Below are 19,788 nucleotides of genomic sequence, written 5' to 3' on the forward strand. Positions count from 1 at the left end.
AATGAAGCAGGGCAAAACTTGTTAGTGAGCTCCCTTAAAAATATGAAAACAATGAGTGCTTTAAAGAGGGACAGCTTATCAGCCTAACAGAAAGGCAGATAAAGCTGATAAATAACCTTTAAGATTTCCCACCACTCATCCCTGTCGCGAGAGAGCAAGTGGGAAAATGTCAGCGAGACGGGCTGGAACAGGGTCTATGAAGTTTTCAGAACACTATGCAACAAATTTTCTCCACCTGCCTGAATAGAATGATTTAGTGTATTGTCTTTGTGAACATAACATAACATCGTCCACTCCAACCTAGGCCCTGTCATGACAAATCTTCTTCAAAATGTGAAAAAACAAGAGTATGGGAGTAAACAAGTAGTGAATTAGAAAGTTCCACCTTAAGCAAAATGCATCGTGCACTGCTCCATGCATTGGAAACTGGAGGCCACAGAACTTCAGGCAGTGAATGTTCTAGTGAGTGGAAAGGAGTCCCTCGCAGCTGGCAAATGTTGTGGACTATCTCTGGATGAAGTTGCCACTTGTGATCGGCAAGATAATGCCAAATGAGACTGCTCAGGGGTTAAGCACTCTGGTCAAGTGATTTGCTACTAAGCAGATCTTATGGTCCTAGAGTCCAGGACCAGTGACGCAGAGCTTCTCAGCAGGGGTGTTTATTGATGTACCACATCACAGTCATGTTACCCATTAAGACCTGAACCGACTGATTACAAATGAAAGAGAGGAAGGCTTTGAGTGCCAGATGGTTCACACTTAATTCCAACAGATTGATATGCAACATCTGTTCTTCTGGAAGCAAGAGGCCTCTAATCTCAAATTCCTCCAGATGGACTCCCCACCCTAAAGTGGAGACATCTGTGATCACTGTAGTCACCAGAGTGAGAGGGTGAAACAGCTTTGCATCTACACTACATCCGCTGTAGTGTCCCTGAAGATTTTGATACAGTGTTGGAGATTTTCGTTGTGTGGAGGCACCACAGGAGGGCCCTCATTGGCCAGTGTGCATGGGTGACCAACAGAATGCAGGAGGCTAGCAGACCAAGCGGTTGTAAGACCTTCGGACTGATCACTGCACTCTGAAACACTGGACTCATAGCCTGAATATCTTGAATCCTCTGGGGAGGAATGAAGGTTTGGCTCAATGTGGTGTCCAGTACTGCCCATATGAACAGGATGCACTGAGAGGGCATCAAGTGAGATTTAGGCTTGGTAATCAAAAAGTTCCAGTCGAGCAACAATGTTGTTTTCACCTGCAAGTGGCAAGACACCATCTCTGAAGAGCTGGCTTAATGAGCCAGTCATCCAGGTAAGGGAATAACAGGATTTCTGCCCATCTGAGATGGGCTACAATAACCACCATCAACTTCGTGAAGACTCGAGGAGTGGCAAACAGAAGACCCACAAACTGTTAATGCTTCTATCTGACTTCCTGTGTAATAGGGATATGGGAGCAGGCATCACCAGACACTATCCAATCTTCTATTTCTAGAGCATTTTGAACTTTTACTTTTTGAGGAACCAGTACAGATTCCTGAAGTCTAGGATCAGACGGAGGCAGCCATCTTTTTGGGGTTTGATGAAGTACCTGGAATAGTACCCCTTACCCTGTTCCTGCTCTGGAATCAACTCCACTGCACCCTTAAGGAGCAAGGACTCAAGCTCTTGTTGGATGAACCACAGATGGTCTGAAGGAAGGAAAAGGTGAGGGTATTTGTTGGAAGGGTAAGATATACACCCTCACCACAATTTCTAAGACCCAAAGGTCTGACGTTATGGCATTCCACGCTTGTGGAAAAGAGGATACTTGTCCTCCAAAAGGCTGTGGGTGTTCGGGTAAAGTGGAACTAGGAATGCTTCCCCGCAATGGCTCGAGATGTGGAAAAAGAGGAGGTGGGAGAGAGCAGGATAGCTTGTGTTTGGCCCTTGCCTTATCCTCTATACTGATTGTAGAGGGGGATTGCTATTTTCTGTTGTTGTTGTTGAGCTGCAAACTGTTGATGGCCTCAAAATGAAAATCCCCTGCTGAAACCATGAAACTTCTGAACCTGATGGTAGCTGCTGTGTTGCATCTGGAAACAAGGGATCTGGGTGTGGCTTTACTGTCCCTAATTCCCTCCAGTGCAGAGTCAGCTTTGGCACCAAAGAATGGAGATCTCTTGAACGTGAGGTCCATTAGCATGGCCTGTATGTCTTGAGATGGCAGTAGAAGTTGTTGGATTCTCCCATATGGCTATTATGGGCTTTGTCAGTGCCTCATGAATTGGAAGTAAGGGTTCTGCTATGTGGAAGGTGGAAAGCAGGACCCCAGTGAGTATACTGAATTTGACCTCCATGGAAGGGAGCTGAAAGCCTTACATGTCTGCAGCCTCACTGATTACTGTGTGGTAGGAAGTCACTTCTGGTGGAGGAAGGCCTGTTGGTGACAAAAGCTCCAGTGAGGCATCCTTCAAACCTACAAAGGCTGGATCTAAAGAGCTGTCCCCTTCATCATCTGCACTGTGGTCTCCTTGGGGATCTCCAAGGAAATACCAGCCCTTTTCTAATGGCCACTGAGCCTTTCTTCCGCAGTGGTGTGGCATCAGTGGGAGATTCTCCAGCAGATGTGGTGCCAGCATGGGCATATGTGGACATACTGTGTGCGGGGGCATTTCTGCGATGCCAGTGGTGTCGTCTTCGGCACTGTAGTGTCATGTGGGGCACTGGTTACATTGTGTGAGGTGGAAGTGGCGGCACCTGTGGCACCATCTGTTGTGCCAACAAGATGTTGGCATTAGGCTCTGAAGAAGAATGTGGGATAATCAAAGGAAGAGGCATCACTGTCTATGCTGATCCAGATACCATAGTTGGAGTTGGGGTTGGATTCGCCATGACACAGAAAGCAACATCAGGAATGCCATGCAAGTGGCACAGTAGCAGGATGTCATCAAATCTCCTAATAAGCAGTCCATCGGCCTGTGTAGCCAGCCAGCAGTCGGCCAAGTATCAGGAATCGGAGCTGGGTCAGATGGAGCCGCAGGCATTGCATTCTCTGTCTGTTCTTACGTTGATCTGACATAAGGTGAGGAGAAGAAGAAGGTTGTGGCGACTTACTTTTTGAAGTGAGTCTGCGAAGTTCATGCCTTCCCTTTTAATTGTGCTCATATGGAAGAATTTTAATGAAGATATTGACTCGGGTGTCCTCGACCTTGGTCGAGACTTTCGGCATCCGCTTCAGTCTTCTCTCACTCTGGACACAAACATTTTGGCTGTTAATTCCTCAAGGACTTTGGGGTGCTTCACTTAACACGACGCATATGTGGCAACATTATAGACAGATCCTAGGCACCAGAGACAGATGTTTTGAGGGTCCATTATGGGCATCTGTCCATTACAGTCCCGACAAGGTTTGAATCCTTACAGCTTAAGCAAATACTTTTTGAAAGAGAACTACAAATGAGATTTTTGAAGAAAAATCATTGAGAACATCAACTCTCCTGTGTAGATATGGAGAGTTCCAGAATGTATCAATGGTGTGGAAAGGAGGGAACTGGTATCAACACATTGAAGGGGGCACTTTATGGCCCCAGCGAAGTCAAAAGGCATCACATGTGTTGCTGAGGTGGAACATGTGCCCCCTAATGGTATGGGAGAGCTATTTAAATGTTTCCAGAACCAAACCAGCACCTGCCATATTAAAAAGGTGAGGAATCTGCAGGTAGAAGTATCCATCAGAACTTCAATTTCTTCACAGTACTTTTTATTCAGTAACAGGTGTACCTTCTCGAGTATGCTGAGTTGAAAAGTGGCCAGCTGGTGACAGCTTTTACAAGGGGGCAAAATTACAGGGGTGTGTCAAATATAACTCAGAGGTTTTCCACTTTCTGAACTCATTATAGAACAGCAGCTGTGGAGGTGGTCCAAATAAAGTGAGGGAGCTTTCTGTTTTTCCTGACCAAGATGAGCAATTACAATTTGAATCCTTTAGTATACAGAAAGATGGACTTTATCAAGTACTAGATATGCCAGATACATTCATTGATGTTGTCATGATTTCATTGAGTCTGTCCACCAGCTTGTGGTACATCTGGGCCTAGATTTACTAAGGGCTTACATTGCCATTACATCACGTAAGGCGATACAAGGTGACACAAGCCCTTAAGTCAGATTTACTATGCCACGCAGAGCCACCTTGAGTGGCTCAGAGTGGCATACTAATTCTGGAGTAATGCAAAGTAGCACAAGTCGCTGCCTTGCGTTACCCTGTGCTGGGTGTTCCCACGCTTCCACCCCATGTTTTTTGGCACATTCAAAGATTTACTGACACTAGTTAACCTGGGAATGCTTAAAAATGCTGTGCCTTCCCAGGTGAATCGTAACAAGAAGAAATATATTTTTTTTCTACTCGCTTTTTGCAGCATACACAGAAAGAAGAAACTGGCTCAGAGGATTGTTATTGTGCAGGAAGTTGCACTTTCTGCACAAAACAAATCCTGCCTTAAACACAGGCACCCTAGCACCAAGGATGCCTGCATTTGTGTTTGGCAGCCGCAAGTGTGCCAGCACCAATAAAGAGAGCAGGAAATCACAATTTGTAAGTAGATATAGCAAATTCCTGCCTTCTCTATTTAACACAGCGCAGCAAGTCATCTTGCTGCATCATGTTGCGCCAAATATTAGCAATGCTAGCCCCCTGGTGTCAACTGCATAGGATTAGATTTGGTACTAGATTTGCGAGTGTGGATATAATATTAATGTCTTTATAAATTATGTGTCTCATAATATTTATGCTGATATTTGTGTAGACTATTGGATTAGCGTGCAACAAACTTATATATAAATGTATGTAGGTTTAGATTGACATATGGTGCTGTTTACTCAGTTTGAAAAGCATGTATAGATGACATTGAACAAGGGTAAAGTAGACAAGATGCCTGAGGACCCCACTTGTGTTTTTTGAAAGTGCATGAATGTGGCCCTCCCATACCTGCATCAAGTGGTTTGTGGTAAAAGATTGGACCCCGTCCAACAAGATGAGTTTGATCTCTCTGTAGCTGAAGTGGTGCTAATATGTTCAGTAAATAGCAATGTAACAGTTCAGGTTTCAAGAATTCTCCCTGGTGAAATGTTCTACTGGGGGCTACAAGCAGCAGTGAAAGCATTTTGAAATGTACTCAAGATCGAACAGTGATACCATGACCTTAATTAATGTATTTCACCCGTGCCTGATCAGCAACCTCTAATGAAGAATGGGAAAACAAATACACTATTGAAATGACCAGTTTCAGTCTTGGTACTCTATCAATACCTACCAAGCTTCACCGTGCCAGTGCATCATTGCTCTAAATCCAACCACACAAATCAACATCAGGCACAACTGAAAAGTATTCTCAATGTTATTTACACATAGCTTCAACTCAACTCAACAATATACAAATTATTTGAAGAACATATCAGATATTCTAATAGTTGATGTAAAAAAACAAAAACTACTTACGGCTATCAGCTGAAAACTTTTATGGAGCATTGCAACTAAGAGTTTGGTGAGGACTATCACAACCACCACATTGTATGTGCCGACAATAAGGGCTCCCACGAATGACTGCAGTTCCTCGCTGTAGCTGAACCTGGTGACAAAGAGTGCCACGTGTGCCAGGGAAAATATGTACCAGAAGAGAGCGAAGCATGTACCAATAAACCTACAAGAAAAACGTCACAGTTCAGATAAGGAACAAGGGATAGAACTGGAAAGCAGCCTCTGTTTCAGTTATCCTTTCATCACAAATAAAGGTGTATAATTTCAAAAACCTTTATGCTGTTAATGAAATCTTAGTAGATATTTTCTCCAAATTTCATTGAGGTTTGCAATTTATCACACCTAGTTATTCATCATCCCTAAAAGATGTAATTTCAATCACACTGAATAGCCCAGTGTAGGGCAAACACATTTGATATGGGTCAACATATTTAAGAAGTGCCCGCGTTTGGCTACGTCACATTTATTGTAGCACTGACTTTAGAAGAGATACTATTCAGAGTTTTTGCTTAGAATCACTGAAGCAAGAAAGTGGATGTTTCCCCAGTGGTAATGTGCATACTACCACTGTACTGTGAAATACCTTGCAAAAAGCCTAGGAGGAGCTAGTGTTGTTTTAGGGAACAACACTGCTCTACTCATTGTTAGAGGTAATGTTTGTTGTGTTGCTTTTATACCTGAAGTATTGTAGGTCTTGCATGGTATTAACAAAGTTAATTGACTTTTTTCTCAGCTTACTTGAAAACAAGAGGAGGTTATTGCTATTTTTGATCATACCAAAATTGAGCTCAATAGTATTCCTTATTCCACTTCTGCAATGCTCATGCCTCAAACTCATGGTTTTGTGTATTATAATTCACTTGAATGCCTTACTACAGAGAAATAAGTGACTCACCCCTAGCATATAATTGTTGTTTGTCTGCATTCTTATATTGTATCGAGTCAGAGGCAATGGGAATATTTCCAAACATCAAGTGGGGAATCCTCTAGTACAAAATATGGGAAATATAAGATTGTATTATCTATGGCCTGACAGAGAGCAATTTCCCACACTTAGTAGGGTTTCCGGACCACTTGTCCTACTTGGTTGTATTAATGCCCATGTGCACATGGCATTGTTTACAGAAGGTGCAATAAGACGTCTATGTGGCCCTTTTACATAGCTCCACCAGTGGTGTGCTTGCCATGGAAGCAAATATGAAAGAATTTCCTCTGATGAATGGGCAGAAACCTGCAGACATGTGTTTCTTTTTCATCTACAAATATAATGCAGTACATCAGTCTTCCATCAAATGATGTTTGAAACTGCCTGCCTAAGTCAATGAATGGCAGTCCCTTTATCATATCAATGTAAAATGTAAAGCTATTTTTGCATTGTGTGTCTGGGGGGGAAGGGCAGCTCTATGCCACACTCACGGGTTGTCAGAAGAAGGCAGGTAAGAAAACCATATGGTTCAAATGTAATTCGGGGACCACCTTCATGTGAAACTTGAACGGATTCACCACTGGGCCCCACAGACTCCTATTACCAAGATCACATGATCTAAAAAAAACTGTGTATCATGTAATATTAGCGTTGTGTCTTGTGCATCAGCTCAAACAGAGAACACATTAGTCAAGATAACAATAATTACCGTGCTGAAGCTTGATCCATCACTATTTCCAGGAAATCCTTGCACAGATTGGAGTAGAGGGTACTTTAATTTGTTTTTTGGAAGTATCATTGCTGCCAAGCATATCCTAATCAATTGACATTGAAGTGCACTTGCAAGACACAGCAGATATGGAAGTATCTAGCTGATGGTGCTTATAAAAGGGTGCAACATAATCTCAACATACCATAAGAGACTATTCTCCCATTGTGGCAAATAACAGCATTATTAGGGTGTCTATGCTCCCTTTTAGGTTCAAAAGTCTGAAATCCAGGATTTCTGGAGGCTCACTGTCCTTTCGAGTAATGATTGGCTGTGATGTAAGATTCTGCAGCTAACAGCAGACAAGCTGATGGATGGGAGGCAGAAGGGAAAAAACACAGATGAATTATCTGCTCCATAGTTTGACAAATGCTAACCAAACAGACCCTTGCTGGTGACATAATAGTGACATTTGTGTGTTTGTTAGATGTGAACAACATTGTGGGAGTTTTCTCATTCTCACAGAAATGATAGAAAATCTGCCATACCTTTTCTTACACACGCTTTTGCCATTCTTTTCCTTTTCTGCCTAGACCATCTGCTCTCATTCTAAACTTGTAGTAGATGCTGAGCAGTCAGGGGATCTGATGTCTCGCAATCCACATTCATAACACTTGGGTTTTTCTTAAGAGGATGAGTCACTGGGCGTCACACTATTTGAGGACCTAAAACCTTGTAGAGGCATTGTCTGTCTTTGATACATTCTTTATCCACAAGTTGTGGGCAGAAGACCTTTATGGTATACTGGACCTCTATCAGTTTCTGGACGTTTAGGTTCAACTGTACTACCATGGTTCAACAGACCGCTGAGAGACAGTGAGACCCAGTGGACACCTCGGCATTCACAGAAGAATGCTTGATGACCATGACCTAAGACACTGGTGGTGGGAAGGATAAAAAACAATCTTTCTGCTGGAAAGCCACAGCCATGATTACGGGGCTGACTTAATTCTATTGGCAATGCAGAATGTTGTTGAGCCAATTACCCTCAAACAATGTAAAATTAAGATGCAGTTTCTCATACAGAATTTGCATCCTGACTATAGAAGGTGAAACCATCAAGACATATGGTACCTCGAGGCCCAGTAAAAACATACACCTCTTGGCTGCAATTGCATTCCGTTATCATAACTCCTCAGACAAGCTGACCAGTGTCTGTGTCCTGTGTCCTCTGATGTTATGGTACCAGACTGAAAGTCCTGATGGGGGTCACAGGAACAATATTTATGGAGGGATTTCTGTAAGGTCACTGTCAACTTCAGATCTTGGAAAAAATGTAGACTACAGTGTAAAACGTTCCTTTTTTCAATGTATGAGTGCACTAAGGCCCTCATTATGATCATGGCAGGCCGAACCGCCATATAATAAACATGGTGACGGCTGCCAGCGGCAGCCGTCACCCACCGCCAGGCTCCCGCCGTCAGGCAGCCTGGCGGTGGGATGAAACACCATTCGCCAGGGTAGCGGCGCTACCCTGCGGATAATGTTTCATTTCCTGCCAGCCTTTTCCTGGCAGGATATCCCGCCAGGAAAAGGCTGGCAGAGGGTGTGCCCCTGCACTGCCCATACACTTTGCATGGGCAGTGCAGGGGCCCTGGTGCAGAGCCCCGTCGCGCAGGTCACTGCCCGATTTTCAGGCAGTGATCTGCGCGACGGGTGCAACTGCACCTGCCGCACAAAGGCATTGACGGCGGCTGCATGTGGAGCTTCCGTCAATGTCCCGGCCAAGTCTTTCTGTGAGCCAGCCGGCGGAATGAAAATGTCACTTACCCAGTGTACATCTGTTCGTGGCATTAGTCGCTGCAGATTCACATGTTGTGCATAGTCCGCCGTCTGGTGTTGGGTCGGAGTGTTACAGGTTGTTTTTCTTCGAAGAAGTATTTTCGAGTCCCGAGACCGAGGGACTCCTCCTCCTTCGTTCCATTGCGCATGGGCGTCGACTCCATCTTAGATTGTTTTCCCCGCAGAGGGTGAGGTAGGAGTTGTGTATGTTAGTAATAGTGCCCATGCAATGGAATGAATAAGTATGTACCAACTAAGGTTTAAGTAATATATTTACAAATGTACAAATGTTGAAGATAACTTCCAAACGGCTACAGGCTCCCGGGGAGGTGGGTGGGCACATGTGAATCTGCAGCGACTAATGCCACGAACAGATGTACACTGGGTAAATGACATTTTCAGTTCGATGGCATGTGTAGCTGCAGATACACATGTTGTGCATAGACTAGTAAGCAGTTATCTCCCCAAAAGCGGTGGCTCAGCCTGTAGGAGTGGAAGTAGTCTGAAATAAAGTTCTTAGTACGGCTTGACCTACTGTGACTTGTTGTGCGGATAGCACGTCTACACAGTAGTGCTTAGTAAATGTGTGAGGCGTAGACCATGTGGCTGCCTTACATATCTCGTTCATTGGAATGTTTCCTAGGAAGGCCATGGTAGCGCCTTTCTTTCTGGTTGAATGTGCCCTTGGTGTAATGGGCAGTTCTCTCTTTGCTTTAAGGTAGCAGGTTTGGATGTATTAACTATCCATCTGGCTATACCCTGTTTTGATATTGGGTTTCCTGTATGAGGTTTTTGAAATGCAATAAACAGTTGTTTTGTTTTCCTTATTTCTTTTGTTCTGTCAATGTAGTACATTAGTGCTCTTCTGATGTCTAATGTATGTAGTGCCCTTTCAGCTACTGAGTCTGGCTGTGGGAAGAACACTGGTAGTTCTACCGTTTGATTTAAGTGGAACGGCGAAATAACTTTTGGTAAAAATTTTGGATTGGTTCTTAGGACTACTTTATTTTTGTGTATTTGAATAAAAGGTTCCTGTATAGTAAACGCCTGAATTTCACTTACTCTTCTTAGAGATGTGATGGCAATGAGAAATGCAACCTTCCACGTTAAGAATTGCATTTCGCATGAGTGCATGGGTTCAAAAGGTGGGCCCATGAGTCTTGTTAAGACGATGTTGAGGTTCCATGAAGGAACAGGTGGTGTTCTTGGTGGTATAATTCTTTTTAGGCCTTCCATAAACGCTTTAATGACAGGTATCCTAAATAGTGAAGTTGAATGGGTAATCTGCAGGTATGCAGATATTGCTGCGAGGTGTATCTTTATGGAAGAGAAGGCTAGATTTGATTTCTGTAAATGTAGTAAGTATCCCACTACATCCTTTGGAGATGCATGTAATGGTTGAACTTGATTATTATGGCAGTAGCAAACAAATCTTTTCCATTTGCTTGCATAGCAGTGTCTAGTGGATGGTCTTCTAGCTTGTTTTATGACTTCCATACATTCTTGGGTGAGGTTTAAATGTCCGAATTCTAGGATCTCAGGAGCCAGATTGCTAGATTCAGCGATGCTGGGTTTGGATGCCTGATCTGTTGTTTGTGTTGTGTTAACAGATCTGGGGGGTCATTCCAAGTCTGGCGGGTGGCGGAGGCCGCCCGCCAGACTTCCCCCTTCCGAAATACCGCTCCGCGGTCGAAAGACCGCGGAGGGTATTCTAAGTTTTTCCCTGGGCTGGCGGGCGGTCGCCAAAAGACCGCCCGCCAGCCCAGGGAAAAACTCCCTTCCCACGAGGATGCCGGCTCGTAATCGAGCCGGCGGAGTGGGAAGGTGCGACGGGTGCTGTTGCACCCGTCGCGTATTTCACTGTCTGCCAAGCAGACAGTGAAATACTTGTAGGGGCCCTCTTACGGGGGCCCCTGCAGTGCCCATGCCAGTGGCATGGGCACTGCAGGGGCCCCGCGACCCCCCCCTACCGCCATCCGGTTCCCGGCGGGTGGACCGCCGGGAACTGGATGGCGGTAGGGGGGGTCGGAATCCCCTCGGCGGCGCAGCTAGCTGCGCCGCCTTGGAGGATTCCAAAGGGCGGCGGTACACTGGCGGGAGACCACCAGTGTTGCCGGTCCGACCGCGGCTTTACCGCCGCGGTCGGAATGCCCTTGGGAGCACCGCCGGCCTGTCGGCGGTGCTCCCGCGGTCCTCCAACCCGGCGGTCATTGACCGCCAGGGTTGGAATGACCCCCCTGGTCTGTTGGGCAACCTGACATGGGGTACTACTGACAGGTCTAGTAGTGTAGTGTACCAAGGTTGTCTTGCCCATGTTGGTGCTATTAGTATGAGTTTGAGTTTGTTTTGACTCAGTTTGTTTACTAGATATGGAAGGAGAGGGAGAGGGGGAAAAGCGTACGCGAATATCCCTGACCAGTTCATCCATAGAGCATTGCCTTGAGACTGCCTGTGTGGGTACCTGGATGCGAAGTTTTGGCATTTTGCGTTCTCCTTTGTTGCAAATAGGTCTATTTGAGGTGTCCCCCAAATTTTGAAGTAAGTGTTTAGAATTTGGGGGTGAATCTCCCATTCGTGAACCTGTTGGTGATCTCGAGAGAGATTGTCTGCTAGTTGATTTTGGATCCCTGGAATAAATTGTGCTATTAGGCGAATGTGGTTGTGAATTGCCCATTGCCATATCTTTTGTGCCAGGAGGCACAGCTGTGTTGAGTGTGTTCCCCCCTGTTTGTTTAGATAATACATTGTTGTCATGTTGTCTGTTTTGACAAGAATGTTTTTGTGGGTTATGATGGGTTGAAATGCTTTCAACGCTAGGAATACTGCTAACAATTCAAGGTGATTTATATGCAGTTTTGTTTGATGTACGTCCCATTGTCCTTGGATGCTGTGTTGATTGAGGTGTGCTCCCCACCCTGTCATGGAAGCATCTGTTGTTATCACGTATTGTGGCACTGGGTCTTGGAAAGGCCGCCCTTTGTTTAAATTTATACTGTTCCACCATAGAAGCAAGATGTATGTTTGGCGGTCTATCAACACCAGATCTAGAAGGTGACCCTGTGCATGTGACCACTGTGATGCTAGGCACTGTTGTAAGGGCCTCATGTGCAGTCTTGCGTTTGGGACAATGGCTATGCATGAGGACATCATGCCTAGGAGTTTTAATACCGTCTTTGCCTGTATCTTTTGTGTTGGATACATGGCTTGTATAACCTGGTGAAAATTTTGAACCCTTTGTGGACTTGGAGTGGCTATTCCCTTTGTTGTGTTGATTGTCGCTCCTAAGTATTGCTGTGTTTTGCACGGCAGAATGTGAGATTTTGTGTAGTTGATGGAGAAACCGAGTTTGTAGAGGGTTTGTATGACATAATCTGTGTGTTGTGAACACTTTGTTAGGGAGTTGGTCTTGATTAGCCAATCGTCTAGGTACGGGAGTACGTGTATTTGCTGCCTTCTGATGTGTGCAGCTACTACTGCTAGGCATTTTGTGAATACTCTTGGTGCGGTTGTTATACCGAACGACAACACTTTGAATTGGTAATGTATTCCCTTGAATACGAACCTTAGGTATTTCCTGTGCGAGGGATGTATCGGTATGTGGAAATATGCGTCCTTTAGATCTAAGGTTGTCATGTAGTCTTGTTGCTTTAGCAGTGGTACACGTCTTGTAGCGTGACCATGTGAAAGTGTTCTGATTTGATGTAGGTGTTTAGTGTTCTGAGATCTAGGATTGGTCTCAGTGTTTTGTCCTTTTTTGGTATTCGAAAGTACAGTGAGTAAACTCCTGTGTTTACTTGTGTACATGGTACCAATTCTATTGCGTCCTTTTGTAGTAATGCTTGAACTTCTAGTTCTAGAAGGTCTAAATGTTGTTTTGACATATTCTGTGTTTTTGGTGGGACATTTGGAGGGAGTTGGAGAAATTCTATGCAATAACCATGTCGGATAATTGCTAGGACCCAAGTGTCTGTTGTTATCTCCTCCCAGGATTTGTAAAACTGACTTAGTCTTCCCCCCACTGGTGTTGTGTGAAGGGGTTGAGTGACTTGTGAGTCACTGTTTGGTTGTAGTGGTTTTTGGACTTTGAAATTTTCCCCGGTTTCTAGGGAATTGTCCTCCTCTGTACTGGCCCCGAAAGCCTCCCCTTTGGTACTGTCCCTGGTAGGTAGACGGTGTTAATTGTGAGGTGCAGGCTTGTGTGGCTTGACCCCGAAACCCCCCTCTGAAAGTTGTTTTGCGGAAGGTGCCGAAAGTGCCTCTGCCCTGCGGGGAATAGAGTGCGCCCATGGCCTTGGCTGTGTCAGTGTCCTTTTTCAATTTCTCAATTGCCGTGTCCACTTCGGGTCCAAACAATTGCTGTTCATTGAACGGCATATTGAGCACCGCTTGCTGTATTTCCGGTTTAAAGCCAGATGTGCGCAACCATGCGTGCCTTCTTATGGTTACTGCGGTATTTATTGTTCTTGCAGCTGTGTCCGCTGCGTCCATAGAGGAGCATATTTGGTTATTGGAGATGTTTTGTCCCTCCTCAACCACTTGTTTTGCCCATTTTTGAAATTCTTTGGGCAGATGCTCGATGAGATGCTGCATCTCGTCCCAATGGGCTCTATCATATCGCTCTAGGAGCGCCTGAGAGTTCGCGATGCGCCACTGGTTTGCAGCTTGTACTGCGACCCTTTTCCCAGCTGCGTCGAACTTGCGGCTCTCTTTATCCGGAGGTGGTGCCTCGCCTGATGTGTGCGAGTTGGCTCTCTAGCGAGCTGCCCCTACCACGACTGAATCTGGTGGCAGTTGTGAGGTGATAAAAGCAGGGTCCGTGGGCGGTGCTTTATATTTTTTCTCCACCCTTGGAGTTATCGCTCTACTCTTGACCGGTTCTTTGAAGATCTGCTTTGCGTGCCTTAGCATTCCTGGAAGCATAGGCAGGCTTTGGTAGGTGCTATGGGTGGAGGAGAGGGTGTTGAAAAGGAAGTCATCCTCGACAGGTTCTGCGTGTAACGACACGTTATGGAACTCTGCTGCCCTAGCTACCACCTGTGCATACGCTGTGCTGTCCTCAGGTGGCGAGGGCTTGGTAGGGTACGACTCAGGACTATTGTCTGATACTGGGGCGTCGTATAGGTCCCAAGCGTCTTGGTCATCTTGGCTCATGGTGGTATGAGCCGGTGAATGTGACGGAGTCTGTGCCGGTGATATGTGAGTTACAGGTGGAGGAGAGGGTGGCGGAGTTACCTTCTTCACCATTTTTTGTGGTGTTTGTTCTTGAGTTTGGAACTCGAGTCTCCTTTTTCTCCTGATTGGGGGAAGAGTGCTGATTTTCCCTGTCCCACTTTGTATGAAGATCCGCTTTTGTGTGTGGTCTACATCAGTGGTTTGTAACTGTTCTTCAAATCTGTGTTTGCGCATTTGAGAGGACAGTGATTGTTCCTCTGTATATGAGCTGGCAGTTGGTTCGGTTGCTGGTCGTCTTGGCACCAAAACTGTGTCTCTGCTTGTTTTCGGCTCCGAGGCGAATTTTTTATTTTTCGGCGTCGAGCTTTCTCGGCGTCGATCTTCCTCGGTGCCGCTGTCTCTGCGCCGAGCAGCTTCAGTTCCGCTGTCTCGGCGTCGATCTTTTTCAGCAGCACTTTCTCGGTCCCGAGATTGCTGCGTGCCTGTGTCTCGACCCGAGTCAGACGATCTCGGCACCAGTTTGGCCTTTTTCGGTGCCGATGGACGGTCACCTACTTTATGGGTTGAGCCATGGCCTGTTGGCAGTGGCGTCCCCTGGGCCTTGTCTGTTTTCTTGTGTGGTGCTTACTTCGACGTCTTACTCACGGTTTCTTCGACGTTGAATTCCTCCGAGTCCGATTCATGGATGGAGAAGGCTTCCTCTTCTTCTCCTTGTCCCTCGAACTCTCGGTGTCCTGTCGGCGTGGACGCCATCTGCAATCTTCTGGCTCGCCGGTCACGGAGCGTTTTTCGGGACCGAAACGCACGACAGGCCTCACACGTTTCTTCCTTGTGCTCGGGCGACAGGCACAAGTTACAGACCAAATGTTGGTCTGTATATGGATATTTATTGTGGCATTTAGGACAGAATCGGAACGGGGTCCGTTCCATCAGTGTCTATGTTACACGCGGTCGGGCCGACCAGGCCCCGACGGGGGATCGAAATTACCCCGAAGGGCTACCGGAGCTCTTCACGATTCGGTGTCGATTCTATTCTTACCCGATCCCGAGCGAAACAATACCGATGTAGTTTTCCGAAGTTAAGACTATCTTTCCGTCCCGAAACCCGGAGCGAAAAGGAACACGTCCGAACCCGATGGCGGAAAAAAAACAATCTAACATGGAGTCGACGCCCATGCGCAATGGAACAAAGGAGGAGGAGTCCCTCGGTCTCGGGACTCGAAAATACTTCTTCGAAGAAAAACAACCTGTAACACTCCAACCCAACACCAGACGGCAGACTATGCACAACATGTGTATCTGCAGCTACACATGCCATCGAACACAAGGTTTCCACCTGCCGGCTCACAGAAAAGTTCATAATGTGGCCGGCGGGGTTCCGGGGTCGCTGGCGGTCAGTGTTTTGACCACCAGCATGAACACGGCGGTTGTTTCCGCCATGTTCATAATGACCCCCTAAGTGTCTAAACATACATAACAATAATCCCTTACCAGCAGACATGAGCTGCCATGGTGACCAGGAAGTTTCTAAGGACTCTGACAGCAGATTATAAGCTCAAAGGATGAAGCATGAATCGCCAATTGAATTGTCTCATTGTCAACCTTCAACTTGCAGTATGGGGATATTGCATTATGTATCCTTCAGATCATATGTAGTTCCCTTTATGAGGCTTAGGCATTATCTATACATGACTACCGATCCCAAAGGACTGTTTTCGTATAATTTGTACTGTTAGCCTGAGGCCTTTAACATTCATCTGCATCAGGAAGTACCTCTAGTATGTCCCTTTGTTCCTCCTGTGAAATGGGGCACTGGACCTTTTGGTCTGCATTCCTACGTTTTTCCCTTTTTCTGCCACAACAAATTGATCTTTGACTCCAAGGCAGTTTTATCTCCCAGGTTCCGGCAGTAATCAATAGATTTTAGTAGTTAAGTAAATGCAGAACCTTTCAATCTCAATAATATAAGACCCTATGTTTTGGTGCAGTAATTCATTAACATCTTGACTTCACTAATACCAAATACTATGAAATGACAAAAACAAGTTTCTTAGACTCCAGAGGGCTCAAAATGATGTGGTATTACCAGGTACAGCAATGAGGAGACCAGGAAGAATTATTTCCTCCAGGAGATTATTATGCTGTTTACATATTGAAGAATGTAGCCACCTCAGGGTTTCATGTCTGACATAAATGCTTTTACCACCCGGCTGCTGCATACCTGAATACATTGAATCTCTACTTCCACTCTCAGCAGAAATCTCCAGAGCCACGTCCTCCTGAGTATCCATGTTACGGCCTCAGTACTAAAGGCTAGACTGAGAGCTTGGCTTGCAGAGTACTCCACCACAAACTGATGGTACATCCTGCTGGAGTCACGCAGGCTTTCATGTTTATGACAGCCACGCCCCTGCTGACTCTACCAGTGGAAACTCTGCACAGAGAGTCCAAAAGAGATGGGGCCATGAGTGTAAATGCATCAGATAATCTATCCTCTATAGAGCGAATGGTCTGATGTACTTTTTTTCAGTTTGCGACTACCAGGGAGACTCGGGCGGTCCTGAACAGGACAAAAAATTAATCCCGCACTCTGGGGGGAAATTCCTAGGGTGTCAAAGTTATTAGTTTTTTTGATTTCCAAAAACATACTCTCATTTTGGCAGTCTGCTTTTGAAAAACAAAAAAAGTTGCTGAGCCGCCACATGAAAGATGGTAGGCAATCAGCAACCTTTCAGTGTCTTCAGAGGAGCTATTGTAGTAGTGGTTCCTTTAAAGGCACAGGGATCTCGAAATTTGGTGGGCAGTAGTCCAGCCAGGGTGGCAAAGGTAATTACCTCTGTCACACTTACGAACAGCGGGCCGCCTGCCATGCTATGAATTATGCCCTATGACAGGCTTAATGGATTGGGGGTGCTTCAGAGCCTGGGCTCAACAGTAGTGGCTGCATTCCCCTATAACTTATTCCATGAGAATAGTATTCATGGACCCAGTATTCCCTTCAAAGTATAAAGCATTGGATACAGGTTGCGCGCACATTAATTACCCGGGAGGTCTTCTTTTTTCTCTGAGGTTCTTTTACCTTTTCACACTCTTTCTCTCTGAGATATTGCTCCTCTTTGTTGTTAAGTGCAAGTGCCTCTTTGTCCTTCAGTCTTTGAGTTTCCTTCTCTTGCCCCATCTACTCTTAGTCCAATTTGTGCATCTCTTCCTCTGCAGCACTATTGGAACAGTTCTCTTCAGCATTGGGACTGGTGCTAAATGGGATATTGGCTTTGCCACTGGAACATACAACATCAATTAGGCTGGTGCTTGCGTTGATGTTGAGCAAATTAACACAAAGCCATAATGTCAGAGCAGATGGCGCTGGGCAGGATGGCGTCTCATGATTTTAAACAGAGTACATTTTTAATATGAATGGTGAGCAAGCTGAGGTCCTTGATGTCAATGAAAACTTACTGAAGGCGGAACTGGGGATGCAGAAAGAGAGTACACATTTTCAGAGTTGGGCACTGTCTGGATCTGTGCATTCAACCCTTACAATTTTTTGTGAGATTTCTTTGTAGGGGGGCCTGTTCAGGACTGGACTCAAACACACCAGGTTTAGAGTGCCCTCTAGCCTGGTTCCAAAATAAAAATTTAGGCAGATGTCACATTGTGAGAGGAGTAGAGAAATTAACGCATACCTAATCAAGTCATCTAAAATGTCAATCTGTCACCACTGGGCACAGGCTTTTATACAACTGTTTTCTTTTTATGTTTTGCAGGTTCCACTTCAAACATAGGGCCTGATTTAGAACTTGGCGGGGGGGGGGAATACTCCATCACAAACTTGATGGGTATCCCGTCCGGCGTATTACGATCCCATTATATTCTATGTAGATCTTAATATGGAGGACGGGATATCCGTCACATTTGGGACCAAGTATTCCATCTGCCAAGGTCTAAATCAGGTCCATAATTTCTTCTCCCAGCACAGAATGGTAGTGAGCCACTCCTCAGCACCTAATCCCTCTACCAGGAAAGGTAGTTTCAGTTGCACATCTGTCAAAAAAACAAGAACATGGTGACAGACTCATGTGCAGTAAACAATCTGGTTAAGATGGTGTTTGGAAGTAAAGGTCCTGTATTATATGGGATGTGTGCATGAAACTAAGCTCTACTGAACTTAGAATACAACCCTCTAAAAGAGATTAGATAATAACCTGTCAATTTCCATGTACCTTAACAAAGGATTTCCAGCTTTATATGATTAAATATTCGACAAGCTTTTGAACCTATAAAAAATCAAATGGCTGAGAACATACAGTTGTGTAACGATAAGGACATTCATTCAAACATACAACTTGTACCTGTAGCATATGGAAGATCATATGTCAGAACAGTCATGCAGTTAGTTACACAAAACTCACGAGTGAAATGTGTCATTGCTTTGTTGCTTGCAAAATATCCCCTCGCAATCTTTCTCGTGATGACTCTCAAAACCTTTGTCATAGAGTTGCGTCAATCCAATTGTGAATGAAAATAGGACAAGAAGGAACATCCCCAGGAATTTTCCAAAGTCCTGCAACATTTGTCCCATTGAAATCTGTAAAGAGTAAAATCTGGATTCACTTTATGGTAAACAGAAAACACATTCTTCTTAAGAGAAACAATAATCAACAATTTAAGAAAGAAGCACACTTGAAGAGCTGGTTAAAACAGAATCATTATTTAGAATGCATCAAAGTGCAGGACAAAGTTTTAGAAATTCCAGTAGGAGAAACCCATCAAGCACGGATGTGAGATCCCAGCCCAAAAACACGGACCAACCCGGCTGGGCGGCAGCACATCGGGCATCAGAGGGCAGTGGCGAAGCACTCACTTCTGTGATTAGGACTGTGAAAAAGCAGGGACCTCGTCAGAAATGTATCTCTAATTTGAAAGATAACAACACAACACTTGTAAGGAATACTTAATACGCAGTCCTTACAACTACATGTGATTTGTAACTATGAAACTATATTAATGTGACAAATCTCTCAAACTTAAAATTCTACACATCAGTCCAAAGGGGAACACAGATCTACTTACCCTAAAGAATGTATGTGGAAAAATTTCAAATTTCTTGCAGACGTTTGAAGTGTACCTCTACAGTCCATCACCACACAACAGCAAGAATCACTGGAAAACTCTCAAAAGGCCTGAGAAATGTTAAGCTGTTCTTGCCTGCGACCATATATGTGCTACTTCACTAATGACTCAGTACCATAGCACCTTTAAGTTTAGCATTCTTTTGGGCCCCAGCACCTGTCGACCTGCGCCACTGAGCAGGGTCTTGTGGCTCAGACAAATCCATCCACTCTAGGACCCTTGGATCTCACATTCACAGGTTCAAGTTCCAGCCCTCTGAAGTCGATAAAATGAGTACCTTTCAGCTGTATGATAATAAATATTGGTGCTCAGTAAACAGCCCCAAGAACCCTCTTTGGGGTGAATACCGTGGTGAGCAAATATGTTATAACTATACTGAGCCTAAACTACTGGTCAGGCCATCTTCAACACAATTCTCTGACAGTTTGTGAATTTACTAATCTTGGATCTTCAGTACCAAAGCCAGAAATTAGGCATCGATGTAACCAGTGC

At 45.0% G+C, this 19,788-nt stretch overlaps 1 protein-coding gene across 1 annotated transcript in view; it reads right to left on the reverse strand.

The window, feature by feature from the left end:
• TRPC1 (transient receptor potential cation channel subfamily C member 1) overlaps positions 1–19,788 on the reverse strand; it is a 230,879-nt gene that overhangs the window by 35,697 nt on the left and 175,394 nt on the right. The window contains exons 10-11 of the mRNA XM_069213913.1: positions 18,576–18,751; positions 5,480–5,681 (exon numbers count right to left, since the gene is read on the reverse strand). Coding sequence (XP_069070014.1) covers positions 5,480–5,681; positions 18,576–18,751 — 378 coding nt within the window. The remainder of the gene's footprint in view (positions 1–5,479; positions 5,682–18,575; positions 18,752–19,788) is intronic.

The sequence above is a fragment of the Pleurodeles waltl genome, chromosome 11 (assembly GCF_031143425.1).
Source record: "Pleurodeles waltl isolate 20211129_DDA chromosome 11, aPleWal1.hap1.20221129, whole genome shotgun sequence".
Taxonomy (NCBI): domain Eukaryota; kingdom Metazoa; phylum Chordata; class Amphibia; order Caudata; family Salamandridae; genus Pleurodeles; species Pleurodeles waltl.